General features: G+C 38.9%; 1 protein-coding gene and 1 pseudogene across 1 annotated transcript in view; one reads left to right on the forward strand and one right to left on the reverse strand.

Moving 5' to 3' along the window:
• Positions 1–3909, reverse strand: part of LOC100682991 — a 30719-nt pseudogene extending 26810 nt beyond the window's left edge.
• Positions 3910–4044: 135 nt separating this feature from the next.
• TNKS2 (tankyrase 2) overlaps positions 4045–27910 on the forward strand; it is a 68686-nt gene continuing 44820 nt past the window's right edge. Inside the window, exons 1-6 of the mRNA XM_038578184.1 lie at positions 4045–4258; positions 17972–18196; positions 20326–20421; positions 24772–24808; positions 24976–25051; positions 25439–25533. Of these exons, the coding sequence (XP_038434112.1) occupies positions 4060–4258; positions 17972–18196; positions 20326–20421; positions 24772–24808; positions 24976–25051; positions 25439–25533 (728 nt within the window). The 5' untranslated portion in view covers positions 4045–4059. The remainder of the gene's footprint in view (positions 4259–17971; positions 18197–20325; positions 20422–24771; positions 24809–24975; positions 25052–25438; positions 25534–27910) is intronic.

Genomic DNA, 27910 nt, shown 5'->3' on the forward strand with positions numbered 1-27910 from the left:
ACCGCTCCGCCACCCAGGGATCCCGGTTAATATGTTTAAATGGTATTAATTATAGTTAAAAAAAACAAGATCTTTTTTTTTAAGATTTTATCTATTTATTCATAAGAGGCACAGAGAGAGAGGCAGAGACACAGGCAGAGGGAGAAGCAGGCTCCATGCAGGGAGCCTGATGTGGGACTTGATCCTGGGTCTCCAGGATCACACCCGGGCTGAAGGCGGCGCTAAACCGCTGAGCCACCGGGGCTGCCCAAAAACAAGATCTTTAATTAGTGGAAACTTATACCTAAATATTTACTGGTAAAGTCACATGATATTTTGTTTTTTTAAAGTTAATAAAAATCATTTTAAATAGTTTATTTTACAATTAAAGGAAGAGATAAAAGAAGACTGACAAAATAGTGACAATCGTTGAAGCTGGGTAATGGTTCCAGGGGAGTTCATTATACTATTCTCCTTATTTTTGTGTATGTTTGAAATTGTCCAGAGTAGACCAAAATATAAATAGAAAATTATATTTTCTACTTATTTTTTGTTAAGGTATAGAAGTATATATACCCATTCTGTGGTATTTTATTAGGGCAGTCTTAACAAACTAATACACTTTATTTAAGTGGAATTATACAGTATTTGTCCTTTTTGCAATTGGCTTATTTCACTTAGCATCTTGTCCTCAAGCTTCATCTATGTTGCAGCATATGACAGGAATTCCTTCCTTTTTAAAAAGTGGAATGATATTCCTTTTTTTTAAGATTTTATTTATTTATTTGAGAGATAGAAAGCACAAGCTGGGAAGTGAGTGGCAGAGGGAGAGGGAGAAGCAGGCTCCCCACTGAGCAGGGAGCCCAGTGTGGGGCTTGCTCCCAGAATCCCAGGATCAAGACCTAAGCTGAAGCCAGACACCCAACTGAACCACCCAGGTGCCCCTAAAAGTGGAATAATATTCTATTGTATATGTCTACCAGATTTCATTTATCCATTCATCTGCTTGTGGACATTTAATTTGTATCCGCCTGACTATTGTGAATAAAGCTGCTATGAACATGGCTGTGCAAATATTTCTTAGAGATCCTGCTTTCAATCCTTTTGTATATGTGCAAGAGGGATTACTGGATCATGTGGTAGTCTGATTTTAAATATTTTTAGGAAATGCCATACTGTTTTCCATGGCAGCTGCACCGTTTTATAGACCCACCAACTGTACACAAGTATTCCAGAATTTCTCCACATCCTTACCAGCACTTTTTATTTTCTGTTCTTTTGATAGTAGTCATCCTAATAGATGTGTAGTAGTATCACATTTTGGTTTAGGATTTGCATTGTCCTAATGATCATTCAATACTTTTAAAAGTGCAAACTAAGACCTTTTTGAAATACCATTTACATCCACTATATTTGTTGGAAAAATTCATCTGGCAATACCAAGAATTAACAAGGACAGAGATTTTTTAAAAAATACATGCTGCTGATTATTAAAATACATGCTGCACGTAAAAAATACATGCGTGTGCATCATTAACAATGTTTTTGAAAAACAATTTGGCATTATCTTGTAAAATGAACATTCATTTTCCCTGAGACTCAGTAATTCTATTCCTAGGTAGTCCATTCCTCTGGTGCATTTCGAACCCTGAGTCAGCACTCATTTGTGAGTTCTGTAATCCATTTAGTGAGAGTCACAAGTAGCATTTTTTAAGCATTGGAGAAGTGAATATTGTTTTATTATAGTGTGAAACTTTTGTTTTATATATATGAGTGTGTTTACTGAAGACAATTGCATTTCTTACACTATGGATAATGGTTAAAAGGTTTGAGGGATCCCTGGGTGGCGCAGCGGTTTGGCGCCTGCCTTTGGCCCAGGGCGCGATCCTGGAGACCCGGGATCGAATCCCATGTCGGGCTCCCGGTGCATGGAGCCTGCTTCTCCCTCTGCCTGTGTCTCTGCCTCTCTCTTTCTCTCTCTGTGACTATCATAAATAAATAAAAATTAAAAAAAAAAAAAAAGGTTTGAAAGTGTGTCGTTAAATTCTTGCACATGTGTACCAGGAGAATGTATAGAATGATCATAATAGAGGCACCTGGGTGGTTCCATGGGTTAAGCATCTGACTTTTGCTCAGGTCATGATCTTAAAAGTCCTGGGATAAGCCCCATGTTGGGCTCTGTGCTCAGTGGGAGTCTGCTTGTTCCTGTCCTCTCCTCTGCTCTACCTCCCACTCATGCTGTCTCTCTCTCAAATAAATAAATAAAATCTTTAAAAACAAACAGAATGATCATAATGACAAAAATTGGAAGCAAACCAAGTGGCCAGTAAAAAAATTTGTGATGTATTCATACAAGGCGACTCTATAAAGCAATGAAAACGAATTCATGAGACTTACAAATATCTACTTAAGTGAAAAAAGACCACAAAGACTGACAGTTTTATAAAGCTCCAAAACAAGTAAAACCAAACAGTAGAAAGGATTTAACAAGGGCAAATTGGTATACAGGGAATAATAAAATTGGAAATACATTTGGCAAATGGATGAAATGGAAAAGAAAAAGATAGATGTAATAGTATTGGTGCTTTAGTTCTTAGTTAGATGCACCCATGGATATTCAGTTTATGCAATATAATTTAAATTTACACGACATATATAATTATGTATGTATAATTATATAACTTATATATGTACAAAAATGTTCCTAAAAGCATACATCCTCTACCTTCTTGCACAGTAGTGAGTCAACATTCCCAAACAGAAACTGAATTTCCTGAAAAACAGGTTAAGAAGTTAAAGACAACAAGGGAAAAATGCTTGTCAGCATGCCAAAGGTCAACATGTGTCATTTCATGTAACCATACCTCACTTTCACGCAGTTTCCTGAGGCCAGGGCCTGGAGTAGGGAATAGCTGGATCACTACATTAAGCGTGACAATTAACTGTGCGCTTTTCTTTGATGGTCTATATACGTATGCAGACCTATATATGTGTATATGTGTACATATATTAATATGTAATTATATATAATTCGTATATTATATGTAAGTATTATATAAATTAATATATATCAATGCAAACTATTAACCTTTGTCTGCGATGCGTATGCCCACTGTGTCCACACCTCAGCCAAGTCAGTACAATGTTGATACACTCGTGGGCCCGTTCGTAAGTTCTGAGCTAATGACTGTGGAAGAGTAACGTATCAGAACCATCGCTCTCAATTAATTTAGAATCGGAACACACTTTCATCACTTTCCTAACTTACTTTAAATGAACTTGGGGCAGCTCATCCAAACTTCCCACGAAGTGGGAAACAACCCATTCGTTTTCCACATGTGACTCACAAGAAACAACAGAATAGCAGTTGCAAGGCAAGGGAAAAGACAGGAAAGAAAACGGGAAAGAAATCCACCCCCCCCCCCCCCCCCCCCCCCCCCCCAGGAAAGGGATTGTGAAAGTTGAAAAATGGATTTCCACACTAAGAATTCCAAAGCAATACGCCAGATCGCGGGGACACTTCCAAAGGCTCTTTTCAGGGTAATAACAGTAAGGAATTTCAGCTCGGGAAATCCATGCCTTAACAAAGCGAAACAAAACCACCCGGCTTCAGCCTGACCCACTGCAAAGATGGCGGTGGGACGAAGCCCCTTCTCCTCCAGCCGCCGAAGAGCCTCGCCTCACATTACCCACAAACCCCTCCGCGCGGCCTCGGCGCGGAAATCGGTCGGGCCGGTCTCCGATCGCTGCGCACGCGCGGCACCACGTCACCGGCCCTCCCAGGGCTCCGCGGACCTGGCAGGAGGGGCCTTGCCAGCTTCCGCTGCCGCGTCGCTTCAGGGCTGGAACGGCGGGGTCGCGCTGCCTCCGCCACCGAGGGGCAGCCGGGGGTCGCGGGGCCGAGCGAGGGCCGGGCGGTGGCGCGGCCATGGGACTGCGCCGAGCCCGGTGACAGCAGGGAGCCGAGCGGCCCGGGCCCTGTGCGCGTCTCCTTCAGGGGGCCTCGCCCTCTTGCTCGCAGGGCCGGGGCTCCTGCTGCGGTTGCTCGCGCTGCTGCTGGCGGCGGCGGCGGCCAGGATCATGTCGGGCCGCCGCTGCGCCGGCGGGGGCGCGGCCTGCGCTGGCGCGGCGGCCGAGGCCGTGGAGCCAGGCGCCCGCGAGCTGTTCGAGGCGTGCCGCAACGGGGACGTGGAGCGAGTCAAGAGACTAGTGACCCCGGAGAAGGTGAACAGCCGCGACACGGCTGGCAGGAAATCCACCCCGCTCCACTTCGCCGCAGGTAACCGGGACCCACGCCGGCCTCGCCTCGCCTCGCCCTGCACCCCACCTGCCCGTCCCGGCTCTCGGGCCTGAAACCAAACACTCTGCCCCCGTCTTTCCGCCTCGGACTCCGCTGCTGGTCACCCCGCTCTCGTTGATTGGGGACTGAGCGAGGACATGGGGCTAGGGGGCGAGCGTGCCCCACTCAACTGGAATTTTTTTTTTTTTTTTTTTTTTGCTTTGTTTAGTATCAACAATACCTGTACCAACTTCCGGTCTTGCTACTCTAGAAAGGCTTCCATACACAAGAAAGAGTAGGGAACTTAGACCTTGTGATTTGAAAGGCCAATTATCTCCAAAATCTGTCTTTCTTGCAAGTTCCACTATGACTGTTGTCAGTCCTTTGGGTTAAGGGCTTAAAGGCCTTTGTAAAATGCAAGGATGTAATTTACGGGGTCGCTTAATTAGCCATTGACACATTATTGTTAACGGGTTTAGCGGGGTAGTCAGTCATTAGCAAGATTTTGGAGAGTCTAGAACTGCAAGTAGTCGTTTGGGCGAACTGAGATCTAACTTAAGGTGGGTGTGGGTGGGTCGTGGCTGCTACATATACTAGTGGAGGATGAGAGGAAAAGGTAGTGCAGGTACTTTAGCTTAGACCTAGAATTAAAGTTGGGGCCAACCTCGCCTTATTCTGAGATTTAGATCGTTTGAATTACTTTTCCTTTAATATTTACTAGATTGACTTTGTGATATAAAGGTATTAAGTTTAATTGAAGAATCTAGAAGAACTGGGGTGAGACCGTATATTTCCATAAAGCATTTATACTTCTCACTTGGAGAAGAGATTCTAACTATATCCTGATTGAAAATGGGAGTAGGTTCTCATGCTTGTAATAATCTTGTTTTTTTCATTTTGTATTACATGATTATTTAAAATAGTTTTTCGAAAATGTAAAATTTCGAAATGTAAAATGATACCCGTCTTTTGGAGTAGGCACAATGAGAGAAAGTGTAAGAAGAATTTCCTTGTTCACAGACATTGCTTTTACTTGATTTGTTTGCTTTAATTTGTCCTTATTTTAAAATCTGAATACTAGAAGGTATGCTTTATCAGTTACAATTTTGTCAGGTTCCTGTTGGGGAGCCTTTTTAAGAGGGAAGTTGGGTGAGATAGCTAGAAACAGCCTGTGGGTAGCAGAAAGGGAAAGGAGAAAAACACTGAAGTCAAATCTCACCTGTTTGCCATTTTGCTTAAAATTTTGGTGATCAGTGCTGTCTTTTCTCAGCTATTTTGGATTGTCCTGTTTAGCCGTGTAATCAACATTTAAACAACTGATTTGGCAAACTATCATAACTGATAAGTAATCCAAAGGGTAGTGTTACTTAGATTCTGTTCACTTGATCTGTGGGATAAAAATAGCGAAGCAAGATCTTAGTTGCTACCTTTCAAGAATTTGGTGTATTAATGAGTTCACATCTGAAAATAGTAATATTTAGAGGTTATGGGATTAGCTTTTTATTGACCTTGTTCCTCCTCCACCATCCTACCCTTAGTTCTGTCCCAACATTTCAAAGCACTTTTTTACATAGATTTGATGTGGCTCAGACAAATGGAAAATTTGTTTTGGGAACTAACCTATCTCACTATTTACCCAAATTATCTGGTACAGGTTATACAACCAATAATTCAAGGTGTAAAAGCAGAGTAATAAAAATGTCTAATGGCGTACAGTAAACAAGAGCATTAAAAGCCCTGCATTTAAACCCAAGCATATAAGAAACTTAAAAAAATTAGCTTTGTAAATTCAGTCTGAGTTATTCATTAATGAGAGAACCTATTTTAATTTTTAAATAAATTCATCCAGCTGCATTTTCTCCTATATGTGGAAAATGTATTTTATAATCTTCTGTAGATAGTGTCAGTCATATTAACGTGCATGTAAACATGCCATTGGAAACTCAGTGTAGGTGTGGGGACTGTGAAACTGCCTGACCAAGCAGTTTCTTGTGTTTGTACATTGTAGGATAAGCTTGGGGGGGTGGGTGTTTGTTTTAAACCAATTAACATTTGGAGGTTTTTTGGGAGGAGGGGACACATTTTTGTCTTTCTGTTTTGATTTCCAAGGAATAAGAATGAGAGATCTGTGCAGCAAGGAAATGAATCATGATAAGAGAACAGTTTAGAAAAAATTTAGTCTGTCTTTTCATCTAAAATGTTTAAATTAAAAGAATAGTCATTTGCTCCCAGTAGTCTACTCCCAAGGAGTTAAGTTCTGTTAATGAAAAATAACATAAATAGGAACATTTCTTCAACTTGGTGTTTTTTATTATTAAAATAGATTGCATTTCTTTGGGATCCCTGGGTGGTGCAGCGGTTTATCGCCTGCCTTTGGCCCAGGGCGCGATCCTGGAGACCCGGGATCGAGTCCCACGTCGGGCTCCCAGTGCATGGAGCCTGCTTCTCCCTCTGCCTGTGTCTCTGCCTCTCTCTCTCTCTCTGTGTGTGACTATCATAAATAAATAAAAATTAAAAAAAAAATAAAATAAAATAAAATAGATTGCATTTCTTCTAGCTAAATGATTTGAGAAGCCATTTTTAACATTTATTTATTTATTTATTTATTTATTTATTTATTTATTTATTTTTTTTTTTTTTTTTTAGAGAGCAGGGAGAGAGCACAGAGTGTGGGGGAGGCAGAGGAAGAGAGAGAATCTCAAGCAGACTCTGCCCTGAGCTTGACCCCAATGTGGGGCTTGAACTCATGACTCTGAGATCATGACCTGAGCCAAAATCAAGAGTTGGACACCTAACGGACTGAGCCACCCAGGTGCCCCTTCAGAAGCCATTTCTTATGAGAAAAATTGTTTTCTGTTCAATCCCCCACCACACACAGAGGATATAATTTTTTTTGTAATATATCACAAAACTTTTAGAGGCAGGTTGATGGATAGGGAGGCTGCAGCTCTAATTTTGCTAAAAGCAATAGCATCTGAAATTCTTAACAGTAAAATCCCTTAGAAAACACCAGGTTTCATAAAGGAGATTGGTTATCTGAATTTATTTCTGAAAAATAAAGAGAAACTTTGGGAGAAAGTCATGTTGTCTGTCATAGCCAAAAAAAGAAATACATAGCATTCTCTAGAATCTTCCATTGGGGTTTGGGGTAGTGATAGAATTCCATGGCCTCAGTCTTTGGGGTGTGCAGAGAAGTATCATTCAGTAGAGAAATAGGTAAAACGTTTATTGGGTTTAAGGAATTCACATATAGAGATGGTGGAAAGAGATGGGGTACATATTTATATGTTATTGGAGAATGACAAGGTGAAAAGAGCTTGCATTGTACAGTTCTAGCTAAAGAAGGTAACATTTTTGTATTTATATGCTATTCAGACATCTGCATGGTATTAGACTGAATTTCAGTTATATTCAGTTGTATAAATTACATATAAGAGGGTTTTGGGATGGTTGGTGTTTGTTTTGTTTTTAAGATTGTTTATTTATTCATGAGAGACATGGAGGGAAGACAGAGACACAGGCAGAGGGAGAAGCAGGCTCCCTCTGGGGAGCCTGATGCAGGACCCGACACCAAGATTATGACCTGATCCAAAGGCAGACGCTCAGCCACCCAGGCGTCTCCTGTTTTTGTTTTTAAATGTATTTATTTGAGAGAGAGGGAAAAACATGTGAGCCAGGAGAGGGGCAAGAGGCAGAGGGAAAGGGAGAATCTCAAGCACACTCCCCACCAAGTGTGGGGCTCAATCTAATGACCCTGTGCTGAAATGAAGAGTCTGGCAGCTCAACCAACTGAGCTACCCAGGTGCTCCTGGTTTTGTTTTTTATTTAGAGGAGGGAAGTGGAATTAAAACATCTGGAATTTATTATAAAAGCAACAGATAAGAAAAGTAGTTACTTAAGAAATGAAAGAAGACTAAGGTTAGATAATGCCACTGTCTTTACATGTGTAGAAGATGAGTAGAAAAGTGAAGTGGAAAATGGATATGATTTGTGTGGCTTGGCTTGGGCAATCAAAACCAAGGCCAGTAGGTGAAAGGTTACAAGAAGTCACACTGCCTTTAACGTCTGTTCGACTGTGGAATTGGCTGGAAGTGTCCAAACAGTGGTTGGATTGACATCTTTTGGAGATGTTGTAGAAAGGGTGGGCAATTGGACCAAAAGGGCAGAATCTTGGGCTGGTCTAAGAAAGTAGAATGTTTACCTCAATTTGAATGTTTTAAGACTCAGCTACCAAAGATATCATAGCCTTTGTGATTGCCATTGACATCCTTTCCCAAAATGGTGCTGTCGAAGATCTCCAAAAACATTTCAATAGCATTTCCTACCTTTTGACTATAGGCCAATGCTGTAATTACAGGAGATGCACAAAATGGACACATATTCCTTACCTAGGACTAGAATTATAGATTGTTTCCAGGATTTGTTTTTGTTATGGGAAATGATTAAATCCTGCATCAGTCAAAAACCCCAATACCAAGTAAAGACCAGTCTAAGAATTCAGAATCTTTCTTGATTTATCAGCTTTCCCCCTATATTATCAAGACTTGAGCTACAACTCTTTCTTCAGATCTTGTTGGATTTAGAAATTGACCTCAATAATAACTAGTTTGGAGTACTTGTTTCAGTACTTTCCCATTCAGATTGTCAGGATTTGATCAACCCAGAGGCCATTGGCATTCTTTTCCAAGTTTCTCCTCATCTGTCCCAGTTTGAGCTGGGCAAAATCTTATTCCTTGTATTCCTCATTCTAAAGAAGTATATATGGAAGATACCTTTTCTGGATTTTTAAAAAATATTTTATTTATTTATTCATGAGATACATAGAGGCAGAGAGACATAAGCAGAGGGAGAAGCAGGCTCCATGCAGGGAGCCTGATGCAGGACTCTATCCCGGTACCCCAGGATCACACCCTGAGCTGAAGGCAGACACTCAACCGCTGAGCTACCCAGGGGTCCCCCTTTTCTGGATCTTAGTAAACTAAGGTTAATAGTAAATGAGAGGTTTAAAATGACATCCCTTAGAAAAATCTGATGAGTCCTAGCTGTGTAAGTTAAAGCTGAAGACTGCTTGATTATATATTCCCAATTCCCAGACTGCAAGACCCTTCTCTGTCTCATGGCATTTGTTTACATTTTCTGTTTCTGAACTTTTCCTTTTGGCAAAGCCCTGTGTGACACCAGCCTAGACATCACTGTTATTTCTGTTGGATGAGTTATATCAATGGCCCATCCCATTTTTGGACTGTAAAAAAGGGGGGAAGTGGTCACAGCTCTCTGGTGAAAAGAGTCCAAATTGGTTTTTCTGTTGTGACGTCTACTGCTTTTTGGAAGCCATTCAGATGAAAACATGTTTTAGTAATAGTAGCAAAATAAGATATTGTTAACAATAGTCATGGTTGGCAATAGTCCTGAAACTGACGGCACCTAGATTGTAGTGAAATTTGATGAGAAAAAAATTATATAGACTCTATAATGGTAGCAAATCATCAACTGCATATTCTCTTGTGAGGGTCATTTGCTTACTGTTTCAACAAAGTATTAGACTGTACTAAACAAATATTGATCAAGTCCTGATATATGCCAGATACTGGCTTTGGCCAGTGAACAGAAATGAGCAGGACATAATATCTACTGTTAAGTGACACAGTTTATTGATCAGCAAATTTACTTTCCAAGTAAGCCTGTTTTGTTTCCCTGTTGGTGCTTTTTAGTGAATTCAAACTCAATGTATAATTTCATCAGTATTTTCAAATGTGGAGCAGTATTTGAAGATGAGTGCTGTTCCATAATTATAAAATAGGCTGCAGTGTATCCTGAGCATCTATGACTAACTTTAGGCTTCTGATACCTTTGTAAAGAGATCCTTAGGATTTGGAGATTGGCATTAACTCTTATAAGGATATGCCTTCTCATGTTTTTACCTGGCTAGTGAGAACATAATCAAAATATACCTGCAGGGATCCCTGGGTGGCACAGCGGTTTAGCCCCTGCCTTTGGCCCAGGGCGCGCGATCCTGGAGACCCGGGATCGAATCCCACGCCAGGCTCCCGGTGCATGGAGCCTGCTTCTCCCTCTGCCTGTGTCTCTGCCTCTCTCTTTCTCACTGTGTGCCTATCATAAATAAATAAAAATTAAAAAATATATATATATATATACCTGCAAAGAATTTTTTTTTTTTTAAAGACTACTTACTAGAAGACTTTGAACTGTTCTTGAGACCGTAAGAATGAGGATTTCATCAAAGATTAGAGTTTGGGAAGCATTTTAAATCTAAAAGTTTTACCAAACTCCCAACAATAAATTTTGGGAGTTTGGCAAAAACTACCTACTGATCCCCTCTAAATAATTTTGTTTTTCAAGCCAAAGTGTACCTTTAGACTCTTCATCTCTCTGAGGATAGCAACATTGACCTCCACTCACATAGTTATTACGATGTAACTTTAAAAATGTGCTCATTTGTGCTGTCAGTTTCCAGACAGGTTTCAATGATCTAATGGCCAGGGAATCATGTTGGTGCAGAGTTATTGAACTTGTCACCTATGTCTTGGACTGTTGGTAACTATGTAGATACAATAACTTGACCATTTCCACCCATATCTTCTCCCCAGCTAAAACTTCAGTTTTAGTATTCAGTGTAGTATTCATTCACGTGTCAATATTGAATCCTTTAACTCTGGTTTTAAGCAACCCTCTTCTCTTCCCAAATGATATTTTAACAAAAGGCTACTATTTGACCTTTCTTCAGCTAGATCACCCAATTCTTTAGGACAGATATCTTCCTAATTGACACTATCTATTGCAACAACTACGTGTTCAACTAAAGTTATGTCTGTGTCCATCTCGTCTTTTTTGAGAAGTTAGCCTGTGAGTCACCATTTTGATTACTTCAGATGTGTTGATTAACCACCAAAGAAATAGTGATCCTTCTAAAAGTGCTTGGGCACATCGAGTAACTTTCCAAAAGAAGAGGTACTTTTTCTAATTTTTCTTTGTTCTGATTACTTTTCTCTTACTCTCCAGTTTAAGAGTTCTTTTCCAAAAGTATTTCCTCCAGTGAGTGCTGAATGACTGGGATAGCAGAACCATTAATTGGGGCAACTGTGGATGGCTTAACTTGGAGAGGACAGTAAAATCAATGATGCCCAAGCAGAGATAAGGAAGACTCAAGTCAGAGCATAGTGGCAAGAGATTTTGGCCTTTTTCTCCTTAAAATTTTCCCTCTTGGCTTCTGCAGTCTCATTCTTTCTTAATTTTACTTCTCAGTCTCCTTTTCTCCTACTATGATATATTAATTCAATAAATATCAATAAATTGCTATGTGCCACACAGTGTGAAGGACACTGAGAAAGTAATGATAAACTAAGACATGGTTCCTGCCTTTTATGGAACTTAACAATCCAGGCTTGATAAGTAAATAGTAAATTCGAATTTTAGTGCCAGGGAACATTGCCATGAACAACAAAGACAAAAATCCCCATTTTTCTGCATTTTGCATGCTAGCAGAGAAGAGAAGGAGATAGGAAGTAATACCAGTGGGTAGAATGGACTGCTTTAGGTAGGATGGTCAGGAATGGCCTCCTTAAGGTGGTGACATTTAAACAGATTAGACAATAAGTGGAAGGAATGAATAGTGAGAGACGACTACAGTGAGTAGTAAGAAATGCAGAGAACAGGGGAGGAGCAGTCCAAGCAGAAAGGCAGCATGTACCAAGTTCCTGAAGTAACGTTGGCATACTTGAAAATCTGAAAGAAAGCTAGATCATAGTTCGGAAAGTGAAGAGTGATATGAAATAAAGTTAGAGAAGTAGATAAGAGCCAGTTCATGCAGCAGGCCTTGTAGGACACAGTAGAGTGATTGAATTTAATTCTGTGAGCATTACTGGGAAGCCAATGAAGTATTTAAAGAAATATCATTGATAATATGTTGATTACATATATCATTGTATCATGGTTTAATTTAAATAACTTGATTTGGTTTTTGTTTTTTGTTTGTTTTTTTAATTTTTATTTATTTATGATAGAGAGAGAGAGAGGCAGAGACACAGGCAGAGGGAGAAGCAGGCTCCATGCACCGGGAGCCCAACATGGGATTCGATCCCGGGTCTCCAGGATCGCGCCCTGGGCCAAAGGCAGGCGCCAAACCACTGCGCCACCCAGGGATCCCTGTAGTTGTTGTTTTGTAATGTAGGCTCCACACAGTGTAGAGCCCAATGTGGGGCCTGAACTCACAATCCTGAGATTGAGACCAGAGCTGACATCAAAAATTGGATGCTTAACTGACTGAACTACCCAGGCGCCCCCAGATTATTGTTTTTAAAAGGTCACTGGGGACAAAAATGGAGAGGCCCAATTAGGAGACTGTTGCAATAGTTCAGAGACAATAGTGTTTGGGTCAGAGCAAGGGTCATTGGAAATAAAGAGTAATTTGGGAACATACTGAGTTTGCGGTGCCTTTGAATTATCCAGGTGGAGATATGTCCAGTAAACCGTCTGGAATTCAGGTGAGAAATCTAACTAGATGGGAGGTTTAAATTTGGAGGTTGTGTATCTAAATGGTACTTAATGCCAGGGGAGTAGATGAGATCATTTAAAAAGGGAAGAAGGGATAGAGAACTGAGTCTTGAGGAATGCTGATGTTTAGAAATTGGGTAGGGAAGGCAAGAAGGCCTCATCAGATAGATAAGAACTGTCCAAGGTTTGAACAGCTCCTCTTCTGCCACTAACCTCTTTTGTCTGTAGCCTTCCCCTCTAAGTTGATGCCAGCTCCACTCCTGTTTCTCAGTCCAAAAATCATCCATGACTTCTCTCTCACACTCTCACCTTTTCACCCATACCCTCATCCCAAATCTAATCCATGAGAAACTATACTGGCTCTACCTTCGAGTATCTGGAATCTGCCACTAATTATTCTGACAATTGCCACCAGATTCTTAGAGTGGTCCTCGAGCCTCTAGATCTGGCCCCCATTACTTCTAACCTCCTCTCCTACTTTGCTGCTGCTTTCTCACTCCACTTTGGTCACTCTGGCCTTCCTGTTGGCTAATAATTGGTAAGGCTAACTTTCTGTCTTTCAAGTCTTTGATCAAATGTTACCATTTCAGCAACACCTGTGATGACCTCCCTATTCAGCTTTATAACTCACCTGCATACACACACCCTGATCACTCCTTATTCTGCTTTTTCCTGTTACCTTCTGACATTTATTTTTTGTATTTATTGCTCATCTCCCCCACCCCCACCCCCCATCTCCCTAGAATAGAAGTTCCTTAAAGGCAGGGATTTGGTCTCTTGTTCACTAGCATGTCCCAGCACCAAAAAATGTCTGTCACATAGTACATATTCCCTGATCATTTGGTAAATGAATGGATGAAACAGAAGGAAAACCAGGAGCATATGATGAAATGGAAATTTTAGAGAGGCTGTTTCAGCAAAGGAGGGAGTACTTAGTTGCCAGATGTTGTTAAGAGGTCTAGTCAAATGAAGAAAGACGTGTCCTTTGGATTTGGCAACATGGAGATTTTAAATGACCTTGATGAAAGCAGTTGTAAGGGAAAAAGCAGAAGCCAGATTAGATTTAGAAGAACAGTGAATAGGAGATAGAATTGGTGACAGCTTTTAGAGATTTGATTATGCAGGGGAGCAGTGAAATGAAAATTTGAATTTACGGAGAATATTTTTTATAAAATGGAAGATGTAGAACATGTTTACTGACTGTCAGGAATGATCTAGTAGAAAGGGAGAGATTGTTGGGAGTAGGGAGAGAAAAAAGACCTTGAGAAAGTGTGAAGGGACTAAAGTGCAAGATGAGAAAGGATAGATTTTTGATAGAAAGTCCACTTCTTTCAACACAACAGGAAGAAAACTAGTGCTTTATAGTCAGCCTCATTTATTTTCATGCATGGCTTCAAATGCCATCTTGATGGTCACAGCTCTGGTTAATACTGGTTTCATGAGTCTGGATCTGCAGAACTTTCTCCATGGTATTTGATCCACAAGCACCTTACTAAGCATTTCCAAAACCAAATCATCTTTACCCACAAAACCTATTTTGTTTTGTTTCTCAGAGATTTGATAGTTACCCCCATTCCTTCTCTGTCCCCAAATTAAAGAAGTTACCAGATACTGTCAGTTTTCTGTTCTCTCTTTAGTTACTTCTGGCAACATTGTGTACAGTAGCAAAAAATTGGTAACAACTATCCATGAGAGAGGAAGATAGATCTACAGCTGATGATGGTTTGACTTATGATTGTATGATTTTACAATGGTGCAAAAGTGGTATGCATTCAGTAGAATCCATACTTCAGATTTTGAATATTGATCTTTTCCCGGGCTGGCACTATGCAGTACAGTACTCATGATGCTAGACGAGGGCATTGAGCTGCAACCCCAGTCAGCCTTGCAATCAGGAGGGTGAACAACCATTTCATTTAAAGCCATGCTGTACTTACACATACAACATTATGTTACTCTTTCAGTATAGTATCCAATAAATTACATGAGATACCCAACACTGTAATATAAAATAGGCTTTGTGTTAGATGGTTTAGAACTGAGGACTAAGTGTTCTTGAGCTCATTTAAGGTGGGCTAGTTTAAGCTATGATTGATGTTCAGTGGGTTAGGTGTATTAAGTGCATTTTTTTACTTGAAAGAAATATTGTATGATTTCACTATTTGTGGTATCTTACAAAATAAAACAAACACAAACTCATAGAACAGATTGGTGGTTGCCAGAAGTGGGAAATGAGGGGTGGGTACATGGGTGAAGGTGGTCCAAAGATACAAGTTTCCAGTTACAAAATAAGTAAGTCCTGAGGATGTATTGTACAGTATGGTGACTATAGTTAATCACTATATATTTGAAAGTTGCTAAGAGAGATCTTAAAAGTTCTCATCACAAGAAAACGTGCAATTTTGTGTGGTGATGGATGTTAACTAGACTTAATGTGATAATCACTTGACAGTATATATAAGTATTTAATTATGTTGTGTGCCTGAAACTAATAATGTTTTGTGTCAATTATATCTCAATTTTTTTCTAAGATTGTATATTCATGAGAGACAGAGAGAGAGAGAGAGAGAGGCAGAGACACAGGCAGAGGGAGAGGGAGAAGCAGGCTCCATGCAGGGAGCCCGATGTGGGACTTGATCCCTGGCCCCAGGATCACGCCGTGAGCTGAAGGTAGATGCTCAACCACTGAGTCACTCAGGTGTCCTTATCTCAAATTTTTTAAAGACAAAATATGATTCCATTAAAATCTGCCTGAAAACAGTTTTAAAAACACAATTCACGGGCAGCCTGGGTGGCTCAGCGATTTAGCGCCGCCTTCAGCCCAGAGCGTGATCCTGGAGACCCAGGATCGAGTCCCGTGTCGGGGTCCCTGCATGGAGCCTGCTTCTCCCTCTGCTTCTCTCTCTCTCTGTCTCTCTTTCTCATGAATAAATAAATAAAATCTGTAAAAAAAAAAAAAAAAAAACAATACACAATTCACTATTCGATAAGACAAAATTCAGATGCTACCTTAGCGTAACATATAAAAGGTTCTTCTAAATCTAGCATCTGCCGGGCTGGCAGATGGAGGCAAAGGAGGGAGTGGGAATCTATTATAGAGTGGGAAAGCATTCTGTGTCCTTTTATGAATGTTTACTCTTTCATTCTTCCACACTTGTGTACATTGTTTCTTCTGCTTAGACTCCAGTTCTCTTCCCTTGCTCTGATCTTCCCCTCACCTTTCCTTTCCTCATTCTAATGACCCCTTAATTTTTCTATAAGCCTTCAGCTCAGATGTCATTCCTGGAATCTCCTTAGATAGTCCTTCTTATTCTCTGCTTTCTCCCAATTAAGGCATTCCCTTCTTTGGACTCTAGTAGCATTTTATAGATACCTCTATTATTGTAGTCATATTGTATTGAAATTATTGGCTCTTTTGTTTCTCCACATCTTAATTGTGAGCTAAGAATAGGAAGAATAGAATCAGAGATACAAAGATGTATGTACATGGACATACATGTACTTTGTGACATAGAGCCTGGCAATATTAAAACAAAACAAAGAATCCAGTTAATGTTTCCACCCATCTGATTCTTCCCTCAGTTGCAAGTAGGCCTGTCCTGGACATACACCTTAAAAAATTCTGCTTTCTCATTCAGCTTCTACTCCAGTCAGAAAAACAGTATTCAGCCTTGGTGGTTTTAAGAATATTGGGGTAAAACTTTAGATGAGTGAGAAAGGCCTCTCTCTCCTAACACACACAAATACTTTCCCATCTGCTTTAAGATATTCCTGAAATTCTTTTTTTTTTTTTTTTTTTTTTAGTGGTAAAAAGGTTTTAAGTGCTGTTGGAATGATAAAAGGTTGAAATTCATTGGTACTAAATCTGTAAACCAGTATAAGTGAGTTGTAGGACTTTTTCATTTTGTTTGATATGGGGGCAGTTACAGCAGAACTGCGGGACATGGCTTTCTAAAGGAGGCTTCCTACCTAGAAAAAAGTTGCTTGTGTTGTGCATGTGATAAAGTTGGGGTTTCTCTGAAGACACCAGACATCACACTTTTTCCTAGGATCACTTTTATCTTCACTGCATAGACAAATATAAACTGTAAGCAGGTTTCTTTTGTTGCTCTCTCATAGTCCCCCAATTTACTGGAACTATTTTATGGGATAGATGTATAATTCTAGCAAGAGTTATACTTAGAACATCTGAAAATGTATGCACACTAAATATGCAGAACTCTATATATCCAATTAGAAATGCTATTATAGTGGGATGCCTGGATGACTCAGTGGTTGAGTGTCTGCCTTTGGCTTGAGGTGTGATTCCCCCAAGGTCCCGGGATCAGGTCCCACAGCAGGCTCCCCATAGGGAGCCTGCTTCTTCCTCTGCCTGTGTCTCTGCCTCTCTCTCTGTCTCTCTGTCTCTCCTGAATAAATAAAATCTTTAAAAAAAATGCTATTATAGAGTGGGAAACATTTGAACTTTGGGCTTTTAGTCATCTACTTCATAACCTTTCCCTGAAGTTAGTAGTACAGTTGACCCTTGAACAATGTGAGGATTGGAGTGTTGACCCCTGTGCAGTCAGAAATCCGCATATAACTTTTGACTCCCCAAAAACTTAGCTACTAATAGTCCAGCAGTCTGAGTGGCTCAGCGGTTTAGTGCTGCCTTCAGCCCAGGGCGTGATCCTGGAGACCCAGGATTGAGTCCCATGTCTGGCTCCCTGCATGGAGCCTGCTTCTCCCTCTGCCTGTCTCTGCCTCTCTCTCTCTCTCCCTGGGTCTCTCATTAATAAATAAATAAAATCTTAAAAAAAAAAAAAAAACTGCTAAAAGTCTCCTGGTGACCACAGAAGCCTTACTGATAATAGTCAAGTAATACATATTTTGTGTATGTACTATATACTATATTCTTACAATAATAATGAAAAATACATTTATAGTACCATAAAACATCTGCTTATTAGTGGACCCATGCAGTTCAAACTCATGTTGTTCAAGGATCAGCTGTATTACCTAATCATGGGAGGGACCTTTGGCTTTCTCACTAAGATTAGTTAGTGATACATTTCAGAGCCTCTTTTCATCAGTTATTTTTTGAATTGTTGAGTCTTTTCTTCAGCCAAAGACATTTTAATTTTAGCATGGCTAATACTTATAAATACTGATTGATATATTTTCTTTGGCAACCTAAAATGTGGATAATTTGTTTTCTTCTAGGTTTTGGGAGGAAAGATGTAGTTGAATATTTACTTCAGAATGGTGCAAATGTCCAAGCACGTGATGATGGAGGGCTTATTCCTCTTCATAATGCATGTTCTTTTGGTCATGCTGAAGTAGTCAGTCTCCTTTTGCGACATGGTGCAGACCCAAATGCTCGTGATAATTGGAATTATACCCCCCTCCATGAAGCTGCAATTAAAGGAAAAATTGATGTTTGCATTGGTAAGACTATTTACTTTCCAGAATTTTCCTGCAACAGTTTGTAACTATTCTTAATCTAAATTGGACTCGTTTGTTAATATGATCAAATTCTGCCAGGCTGAATTTAAATACTAAAGAACACTGTGATTTAATCTAACCTTTACTTACTGGATGTCTGTTTTTATATGATATTAAGCTCAAGTTCTTTAAAGAAGAGAATACAAAATTCCTGTTCTCTAGAAATTTAATTCTCTTGGGAGATAAGACACACTACCAGATAAAGTCATGGTGGAAGTGAACAGAAGTGTTAGAGGGAACTGAATACTGTGACTTGGTTGGAGTCAAATTGCTCCTTCCTGAAATCTTTCTAGGAAGTAGTGGGAGAAAGATTGAAAAGGTAGGTAGACTTCTTTATAAAGAGCTTTGAATTGTGGGCTAGAGAGCTTGATAGTGTTATGTAGGTGTGGAATTACTGAAGACTTCTAAGGAAACAATCTGATGAGAGTAGTATATTTTCAAAAGAATGATCTGATAGGGGGCTAGGTTGAAGGGCATCAGGGGGACCAGCTAGGAAACTAGAATAACCCAGATGAGAAATGATGAGGGTATGAAGTAAGGTTGTTGTAGAATAGAAATGGTAGAGTAAGTATAGAAGCATTTGAAGGACAAATTATCAGTCATTTAGAATGCTTTAACAAATGATAAAGAATTTGCCTGACAGGTTGATCACTGACAGAAAATTATCACTGAAAAGATTGCTTGTTTGAGAGTTTTTGTTAATCTGGTATTAACTTTTCTGAGCCTACCAGTCAGGGATTTTAGACTCTCTGTACCTTAGCTCTGTTTCCTGATGCAAAACGGAGACAGTTGAAATCCTTGAAACAGATAAAAAAATCAGCTCATTGCACTACAAAAAGTCTAGGTGCTCTAAGCTGAACTTAAAAATTGTTCTCTCACCCCAGAGCCCCAGATCACTATTTATACTGGCCCCTAGCTTAGTTCAAGTTAGATCATTTATAAAGATACAAAACACATTACCTAGTAACTTCTGCCCAATTCTCCTTTCATATGTATCACCTAAGTTGCTACTCCCTCATATTCCTTTTCTAGTTCCCGAGTCTCAGACATATAAATGATCAGTTTTAGTAATGTAAGATTTTCCAAATATAGGTCAGTGCTGTCCAGTATGGTAGCTGAGGACTTGTAATATGGTTAATTGCTTGAGATAAACTTTTTACATACCAGATTTATATACCATACTTTGAAAAAAAGGTGTGTAAAAATCTCAATTTTATATTGATCACAATATAAATAGATTATTGAAATGATAATACTTTGGGTGTATTGGGTTGAATAATAGGTGTTTAAAATAATTTAATATGTTTTTATTTTTTTTAATGTAGCTACTAGAAAAATTTAAATTACATATGCGGCTCACATTTTTATTTCTATTAGCACTATTACAGGTAGTAGTAGAGTGGAAGGAATATAACCCTGTCAAAGAACAGGAGGTAGGCTTCCCTTTCTGCATGTATTTGCCAGTCTTTCCCCAGCACCTTACTTAGTGTGGTAGAATATCTTTATATAACAATTAACAGTACAGAACATAGCACAAGTCTTCTTTTTTTTATGTGCTCTAGGATGTAATATAATGGTTTTGATTTGGGGTTTCTTAACCCTAACCCTAAGAGTATTTTTCTTTTCTTTTTTAAAGAATTTACCTGTGTGATTTTTTTTCTTCCTTTTTTAATTTCACAGATCCCTATTCCTGGGCTATAGCTTTAGAAATTCCATTTTTGTTATGATCGGACTTTTTTTTTTTTAACATAGGAAGTGTACATTTGGAATGAGAGAACAAGCTTTCAAGCAAAGTAGCCTTTTATTTCCTTACATACTCTTATCTGTCCTTAGTCACAAAGCAAAGGAAACCTGACATTGAGCTTAGAGGACATTTATTTAATGTGTCTTATACATTAAATAATGCAATATTTTATATATTCTTATCTTTAAAATATAACATTTACCATACTATCAGGATATGAAAGGCTTTTATATAACTCGATGACTCCTGGACCAGAATTTTTGAGATGATTTACTAAAATCAGATTGTCATGATTACCATTTTGAAAGGTAGTATTGCTATGTTGCAGTGCTCTTACAGCATGGAGCTGAGCCAACCATCCGAAATACAGATGGAAGGACAGCATTGGATTTAGCAGACCCGTCTGCCAAAGCAGTGCTGACCGGTAAGTCTGTGTACTCACTTTGGGTATTCTAGGAAGACTGTAAAGAATTGAGCTTGCTAGGTAGACAGGTTGCTTCCTGTAAGTTAATGACTTCAATTAGATTTTCAAAATACTGTCAGTTCAGTTGTTAGATTTTTTACATTTGGACAATTGGTATTTGATTCTTATCTGAGAAAAGTAAAGCTTTTCTTTTCTCTTTTTAAATTGGTGTTTGAATTTGTGATTCCTGCCTTATATCGGTCAGAGGTAATAGATAATTATGTGTTACTATCTAGTATTCAGGATGTTTTTTTTAAATGTTCCTGACTTTTCCAAGCAAAAGTAAATAGTTGAGACTATATCAAAAAGCTTTTCCACAGAGAAGGAAACAGTCCACAAAACTAAAAGGCACCCTACAGAATGGGAAGATGTTTGTAAATGAAATATCTAATAAAGGGTTAGCATCCAAACTGTATGAAGAATTTAGAAAACTCACCACCCAAAAAACCAAATAATCCAATTGAAAAATGAGCAGAAGACATGCACAGTTGTTTCTCTAAAGAAGACATTCTGGGCAGCCCGGGTGGCTCAGCAGTTCAGCACCGCCTTTGGCCCAGGGCCGGGTCCTGGAGACCAGGATTCAGGCCCATGTTGGGCTCCCTGCATGGAGCCTGCTTCTCCCTCTGCCTGTGTCTCTGCCTCTCTCTCTCTCTGTGAGTCTCTCATAAATAAATAAATAAAATCTTAAAAAAAAAAAAAAAAAGACATTCAGGCAGCCAACAGACCATGAAAAGATGCTCATCATTGGGGAGCCTGGGTGACTCAGTCAGCTAGCATCCAACTCTTGATTTTGGCCCTGGTCATGATCTCAGTGTCGTGAATCGAGCCCTGGATCAGGCGCCATGCCCAGCATGGATTTTCTTTCTCTCCTTTTCCTCTGCCCCCCACCCTCCTGCACATTCTTTCTCTGGCTCACTCAAAAAAGAAAGAAAAAGATGCTCAACATCACTTATCATGAGGGAAATGCAAATCAAAACTACAAGGAGATATCCTCTCACAGCTGTCAGAATGGCTAAAATCAATAACAAAAGAAACAACAGGTATTGAGATACCTAGGTGGCTCAATTGGTTAAGCATCTGCCTTCGGCTCAGGTCATGTTTCCAGGGTCCTGGGAGGGTGTCCCAAGTTAGGTTCCTTGCTGCATCTGCCTGCTGATCCCCCTGCTTATGCTCTCTTTCCCTGACAAATAAATACATAAAACTTAAAAAAAAAAAAAAAAAAAGAAACAAACAAACAAACAACAGGTGTTGGTGGGGATGTAAAGAAACATGATCCCTTGTGCACTATTGGTGGGAATACAAGTTGGTGCAGCCATTCTGGAAAGCATTGTGGAGTTTCCTCAAAAAGTGAAAAAGTAGGGCAGCCTGGGTGGCTCATTTTAGACGTTTAGCGGTTTAGCGCAGCTTTCAGCCCAGGGCCTGATCCTGGAGACCCGGATCAAGTCCCACATCAGACTCCCTGCATGGGGCCTGCTTCTCCCTCTGCCCGTGTCTCTCTCTCTCTCTCTCTCTCTCTCTCTCTCTCTCTCTCTCTCTGTGTGTGTGTGTGTGTCTCTCATGAATAAATAAAATCTTTAAAAAAAAAATTGAAAAGTAGAAATTCAATAAATAAATAAAATCTTTTAAAAAAATAAAAATAAAAAGTGAAAGGTAGAACTATCCTACAATCCAGCAATTGCACTACTGGGTATTCACCCAAAGAATACAGAAATACTAATCCAAAAGGATACATGTATTCTGATGTTTATAGCAACATTATTTACAATAGCCAATATACAGAAGCAGCCCAAGAGTCCATTCATAGATAATTGGATAAAGAAGATGTGGTATATATATATATATACACACACACACACACACACACATTATATATATTACATTATATATATGTATATATATATAATGTAATAATACTCAGCCATAAAACAGAATTCTTACCATTTGCAGCAACATGGATGGAGCTAGAGAGTATAATGCTAAGTGAGGTTTAAGTCAGTCAAAGACCAATACCGGAAAAAAAAAAAAAAAAAAAAAGACCAATACCGTATGATTTCACTCTTGTGAGGAATTTAAGAAACAAACAAACAAACAAAAAAAAAAAAAACAAGCAAAGGGCGGGGAAGAGAGAAACCAAGAAATAAACTGTTAATTATAGAGAACAAACTGATGGTTTACCAGAGGGGAAGGTGGGTTGGGGAATGGGTGAAATAGGTGATGGGAATTAAGGCACTTGTTGTGATAAGCACCCAGTGATTAAAATAAAAACTTTAAAAAAAAAAGAAAGTAGCTAAAATATTTGAAATCTCAGAAAGTAACTTTTATTGACCAGTGAATAGGTTTATGAAACATCTTTTGAAATCAGAGTTTAGGGCAGCCCTGGTGGCTCAGCTGTTTAGCGCCGCCTGCAGCTCAGGGCGTGATTCTGGGGACCCGGGATCGAGTCCCACGTCGGGCTCCCTGCATGGAGCCTGCTTCTCCCTCTGCCTGTGTCTCTGCCTCTCTCTCTCTCCTCTCTGTGTATTCTCATGAATAAATAAATAAAATCTTTAAAAAAAAAAATGAAATCAGAGTTTATATTTCCAAGCTGGTACTGCCTAAAAATACTACTTTTCTAGGCATTGCAGTTCTGATAAAAAAATTAAAAAAAAAATTTTTGTAATATGATGGTTTATGATGAGGTTCTATATAGGCTGTCGGTTTTAAGAAATATTATTTTAAAATCTAAAAAAATAAAAATAGATTTCCATGACTTTCCAGATAACATATGTTTTACCCCTTTATATACTATATTTTAAATGTACTTTAATCTTTTTTTTTTTTTTTTTTTTTAATGAAACCCTTTCAAAAAGCTCTAACCATTCTCTTTTCTAAACAGAAGATTCTGGGCATACCAATTTCAGTACCATGAAGAGTGTCAGTTATTGTTCTCATAACATATTCATGTCCTTGGAACCTATTAATATGTATAAGGCTTAGTCTCTAGGTTCATTTTAGACTGTCAGGCCTTTTTAGAGTGATAGTATCAACTTCACATGTTTTCCCTCATTGGAGTGTTTCCTCTTAAAAAGTTCTCTGCCATATTATTTTCTGGATTCTTAACCACTGTGTGACCACCATTAGAATCATGTCTAATTTAATAGTCAAGAGCGTGAGGGGTTCTGCTGTGAACTGTTGTGCTTGGACTTTGTAATATTTCTTCTGATATTACTAGAAAAATTTAGACCAGTCCCCCAAAAGGGTTCTAGAAAAGTAAGCTGTTATTGTAACTATCACTTCAGTGTTCATTTCCCCCTTCACTATTCTGTGCTATTCCCTGCTTTTTTTAAAAAAATCTTGGGGCTCAAAGAATCCTTGCATTCGCAGTCCGTGTATAATTTGTATTGTGGGCAGCAGTTTGAATTTTATTTTGGCAAATCAATAAACATTGTCCATTGTATTAAATTATGTTAATTTAAGTTATATTTGTTTTGTTTGTGTTCATTTGTAAATATGAAACCCATAGGCATAAAGAGCTTATATTCACAAACACAAAAACCCAAAAAAAGAGTTTATATTCAATCTTGTTTTTATTTGAATATAAAGTAGCACTATAATATAACTTAGTGTTGGAAAATCTTTTGCTTTCATAAAATATTAATGATTATCTCCAATTGGTAGTGCCATAGATTATCTTTTGTTATTTCTATAATGTTGGCGTATTGGATTTTGTTTTGTGTTGAGAATAAAGTTGTGGGTGTATTTTGTCTGTTGCACAAATAACATTGGTTTTAAGAAATTTGAGGAGTAAAAAGAAAAGCTAATCAATAACCTACCACCTAAGATAAACTTTGTTGAAATTTTGGTATATTCTTGGCTTTCCTTTTTTGGTGCATATTGTTTTCGAATAGCTTTATTATATAATATCAGATTTTTTTTACTTCCATAACAAATGTATTTCATGTTCTTTCTATAAATAATTTTAAACTGCACAATATTCTGTTAATCATTTCTATTTATTAGATTTTTTTTTAAATTTTTGTGTTTTAGATTTTTATTTACTTATTTATTTGAGAGACAGAGCATGAGCAAGGGGAGGGATAGAGGGAGAAGCAGATTCCTCGCTGAGCAGGGAGCCCAGTGCAGGACTTGATCCCAGGACTCCCAAGATCATGATCCAAGCCAAAGGCAGATGCTTAACCTGAGCCACCCAGACACGCTATTTATTGGAAATTATATTTCCAAATTTATCTACTTTAAATATAGTTCATAGGGATCTTTATGCATAAAACTGTTACTACTTTTATGATTAATTTTTATCCCCCCAATTCACAGGTGAATATAAGAAAGATGAACTTTTGGAAAGTGCCCGGTATGTACTGGTGTTATAAATATGTATTTTGAATAACTTCACCATTAATTTTTTTTTAATAATCGGACTTTAAAAGAGAATGAATTTTTGTTTGATGATCACATATATGTCTCCAGATAGGATCCGATGAAGAATACAAATTGCTAATACATTTCTTTGTGTGCTAGGAATGGCAATGAAGAAAAAATGATGGCTCTACTGACACCATTAAATGTCAACTGCCATGCAAGTGATGGTAGAAAGGTAATTCCTTTTGCAACTAAGTTTGTGTACATCTTCCTGGTAATAGGAAAATGCATTTGTCTTACTAAAAATTGAAACATTTGATGAGAATGCTGATACTTTCTTTTAAGCAGTAATTTGAATTCTTAAACTTAGTAAAACTTTATTGGTAATAAACATTTGTTTGCTTACTGTTAATGAACTTATAAACTTTTATGCTATGCCTTCGGTATATATGTTAGATTTTGTAAAACTAAATTGATAACTATTGAAGTTACAAAGTTATGAAGCTTTATGAAACTTCATAAAGTCCAAATATAATACTTTTGGATTATATTTGGATTTTTACCTTTTTGCACATTTTTTTAGCTATTGTAATTTCATTAATTTGTCTGATTAATATTTCAGTCAACTCCATTGCATTTGGCAGCAGGATACAACAGAGTAAAAATTGTACAGCTGTTACTGCAACATGGAGCTGATGTCCATGCTAAAGATAAAGGGTAAGTAAGCATTTGAAAAAATGAGGATTTCTTAAATGTTACCATCTTTATAATAATCTCTGTAATCTTTTGAAAATCTTTTTGCTAAACAGCATAAACATTACAATAAGCAGATTGCTCTGAGGACACAGGGAATTATAAAACCTTAAAGCTACCACTCATAAGGCTTACACTACACTTTAGGGAGCATGAAAAGATACCTAACAATATAAGTTCTCTACCAAGTTGTGAGGTGATGGTAGGGATAGTACCATAGGAATTCACAGGAGGGAAGTCTCAGTGGTGGCTGTACTGGATGGAAAATCCTTCAGGAGTAGGTGATTCTTGACCTGGACTCAGTTCAAGAAAGCAGAGTGTTTAGGAAACATCATTGAGCAAGAGAATTTGTGTGGAATCGTGTTCTAAGGCAGGTATTAGGGACGCCCGGTGGCTCAGCAGTTGAGCATCTGCCTTTGGCCCAGGGTGTGGTCCTGGAGACCTGGGATCAAGTCCCACATCGGGCTCCCTGCATGGAGCCTGCTTCTCCCTATGTCTGTTTCTCTGCCTCTGTGTGTGTGTGTGTGTGTGTGTGTCTCTCTCATGAATAAATAAATGAAATCTTAAAAAAAAAAATAAACCAGATATTATAGCATATTTAAGAAACAATGACTAGGGGCATGTGGGTGCCTCAATGGTTGAATGTCTGCCTTTGGCTCAGGTCATGATCCTGGGGTCCTGGGATCAAGTCCCGCATTGGGGCCCCTGGGGGCCTGCTTCTCCCTCTGCCTATGTCTCTGCCTCTTTGTGTCTCTCATGAATAAATAAATAAAAATCTTTTAAAGGGATCCCTGGGTGGCGCAGTGGTTTGGTGCCTGCCTTTGGCCCAGGGCACGATCCTGGAGACCCGGGATCGAGTCCCACATTGGGCTCCCGGTGCATAGAGCCTGCTTCTCCCTCTGCCTGTGTGTCTCTGCCTCTCTCTCTCTCTCTCTCTGTGACTATCATAAATAAATAAATAAATTAGTTTAAAAAAAAAAGCTTTAAAAAAATCTTTTAAAAAAGAAAAAGAGAAAGAAAGAAACAATGACTAGACCAGTGTGGCTGAAGCAGATGATTTACACAGGGGAGAAATGAAGGCTAGGGCTGGAGAAGTAGTAAGAACCAGGTTTTAAAGGACTTGGTATTCTAGTTTAAGGATTTCAGAATGTGAGCCATGATAGCCATTGAAGGATCTTTTTTTTTTTAAGATTTTATTTATTTATTCATAAATAGACATAGAGAGAGAGGGGGCAGAGACACGGGCAGAGGAAGAAGCAGGCTCCGTGCAGGAAGCCGGATGCAGGACTCGACCCCAGGACTCCAGGATCACGCCCTGGGCCAAGGGCAGGTGCTAAACCACTGAGCCACCTAGGGATCCCGCCGTGAAGGATCTTAAGCAAGGGGAAAGATTTTTTCTAAAAGAGGAGTTTTAGGGGACACATTCTGGCAGCAATGTGTAAGGTAGTTTGAAGAGAGAGCCCAGAGGTCCACGAGCAGTAAGAATAAATATTGTAGCATATTGTAGCATATTGTAGAATATTGTAGAATATTGTAGCAGTTCAGGCATAATAAGGATCTATAATAATGTTGCAGAGGAATGGAAATGAAGACACAGTGGCAAGAGATATTATAGTGTAAAAATGGGTAAGATTTGTTGACTGGCTGTGAGGAGAGAGAAAGGAATAAAAAAAGATAAGTACATTTCAAATTCTGAAGCTGAATGAGAGACTCAGTGATACACCTACTAAAATCCAGGAGGAAAATTATTTTAAAAATAAACATTGAGTTCACTTTCAGAACTCTTGGTTTTATGAGATGATGAGGGTAACTCAAGTAGAAGTAGCTAGTAGGTAGTTGGGAATGAAATTGGCACTCAGGAAGGAAATCATACAATGGAAAATGGTGAGGGGCACCTGGGTGGCTGAGTTCTTTGGGCATCTAACTCTTAATTTTGGCTCAGGTCGTGATCTTGGGGCTGTGAGATTGAGCCCCAAGTTGAGCTCCACACTCACTGAGGAGTCTGTTTGTGCTTGCTCTCTCTCTCTAAAACAAATAAATCTTTAAAAAAAAAAAAAAAAGGTAAAGAAAGCCATGAGCCTTGAAGGAGAGGGTGGGTAGAATTAAAGACTAAACCATGAGTGTCCATTACTCACCAGAGGCCATCATGGCAGTGTCTGTGGTAATTAGTAACTGATCCCCCAAGGAAGAGGAGCATAAAGATACATGTCAGGATTTTAAGGTTCCATTGTACCTTCCTATAAAGATTCTTTTTTCATTGCCATCATGAAGGAATTGGGTTTAGTTTATTAAGTAATTTTCCCTACAGAGTCTGGAAAAAAGTTTCAAACAAGAGCCAGTG

The sequence above is a fragment of the Canis lupus genome, chromosome 28 (assembly GCF_011100685.1).
Source record: "Canis lupus familiaris isolate Mischka breed German Shepherd chromosome 28, alternate assembly UU_Cfam_GSD_1.0, whole genome shotgun sequence".
NCBI lineage: Eukaryota > Metazoa > Chordata > Mammalia > Carnivora > Canidae > Canis > Canis lupus.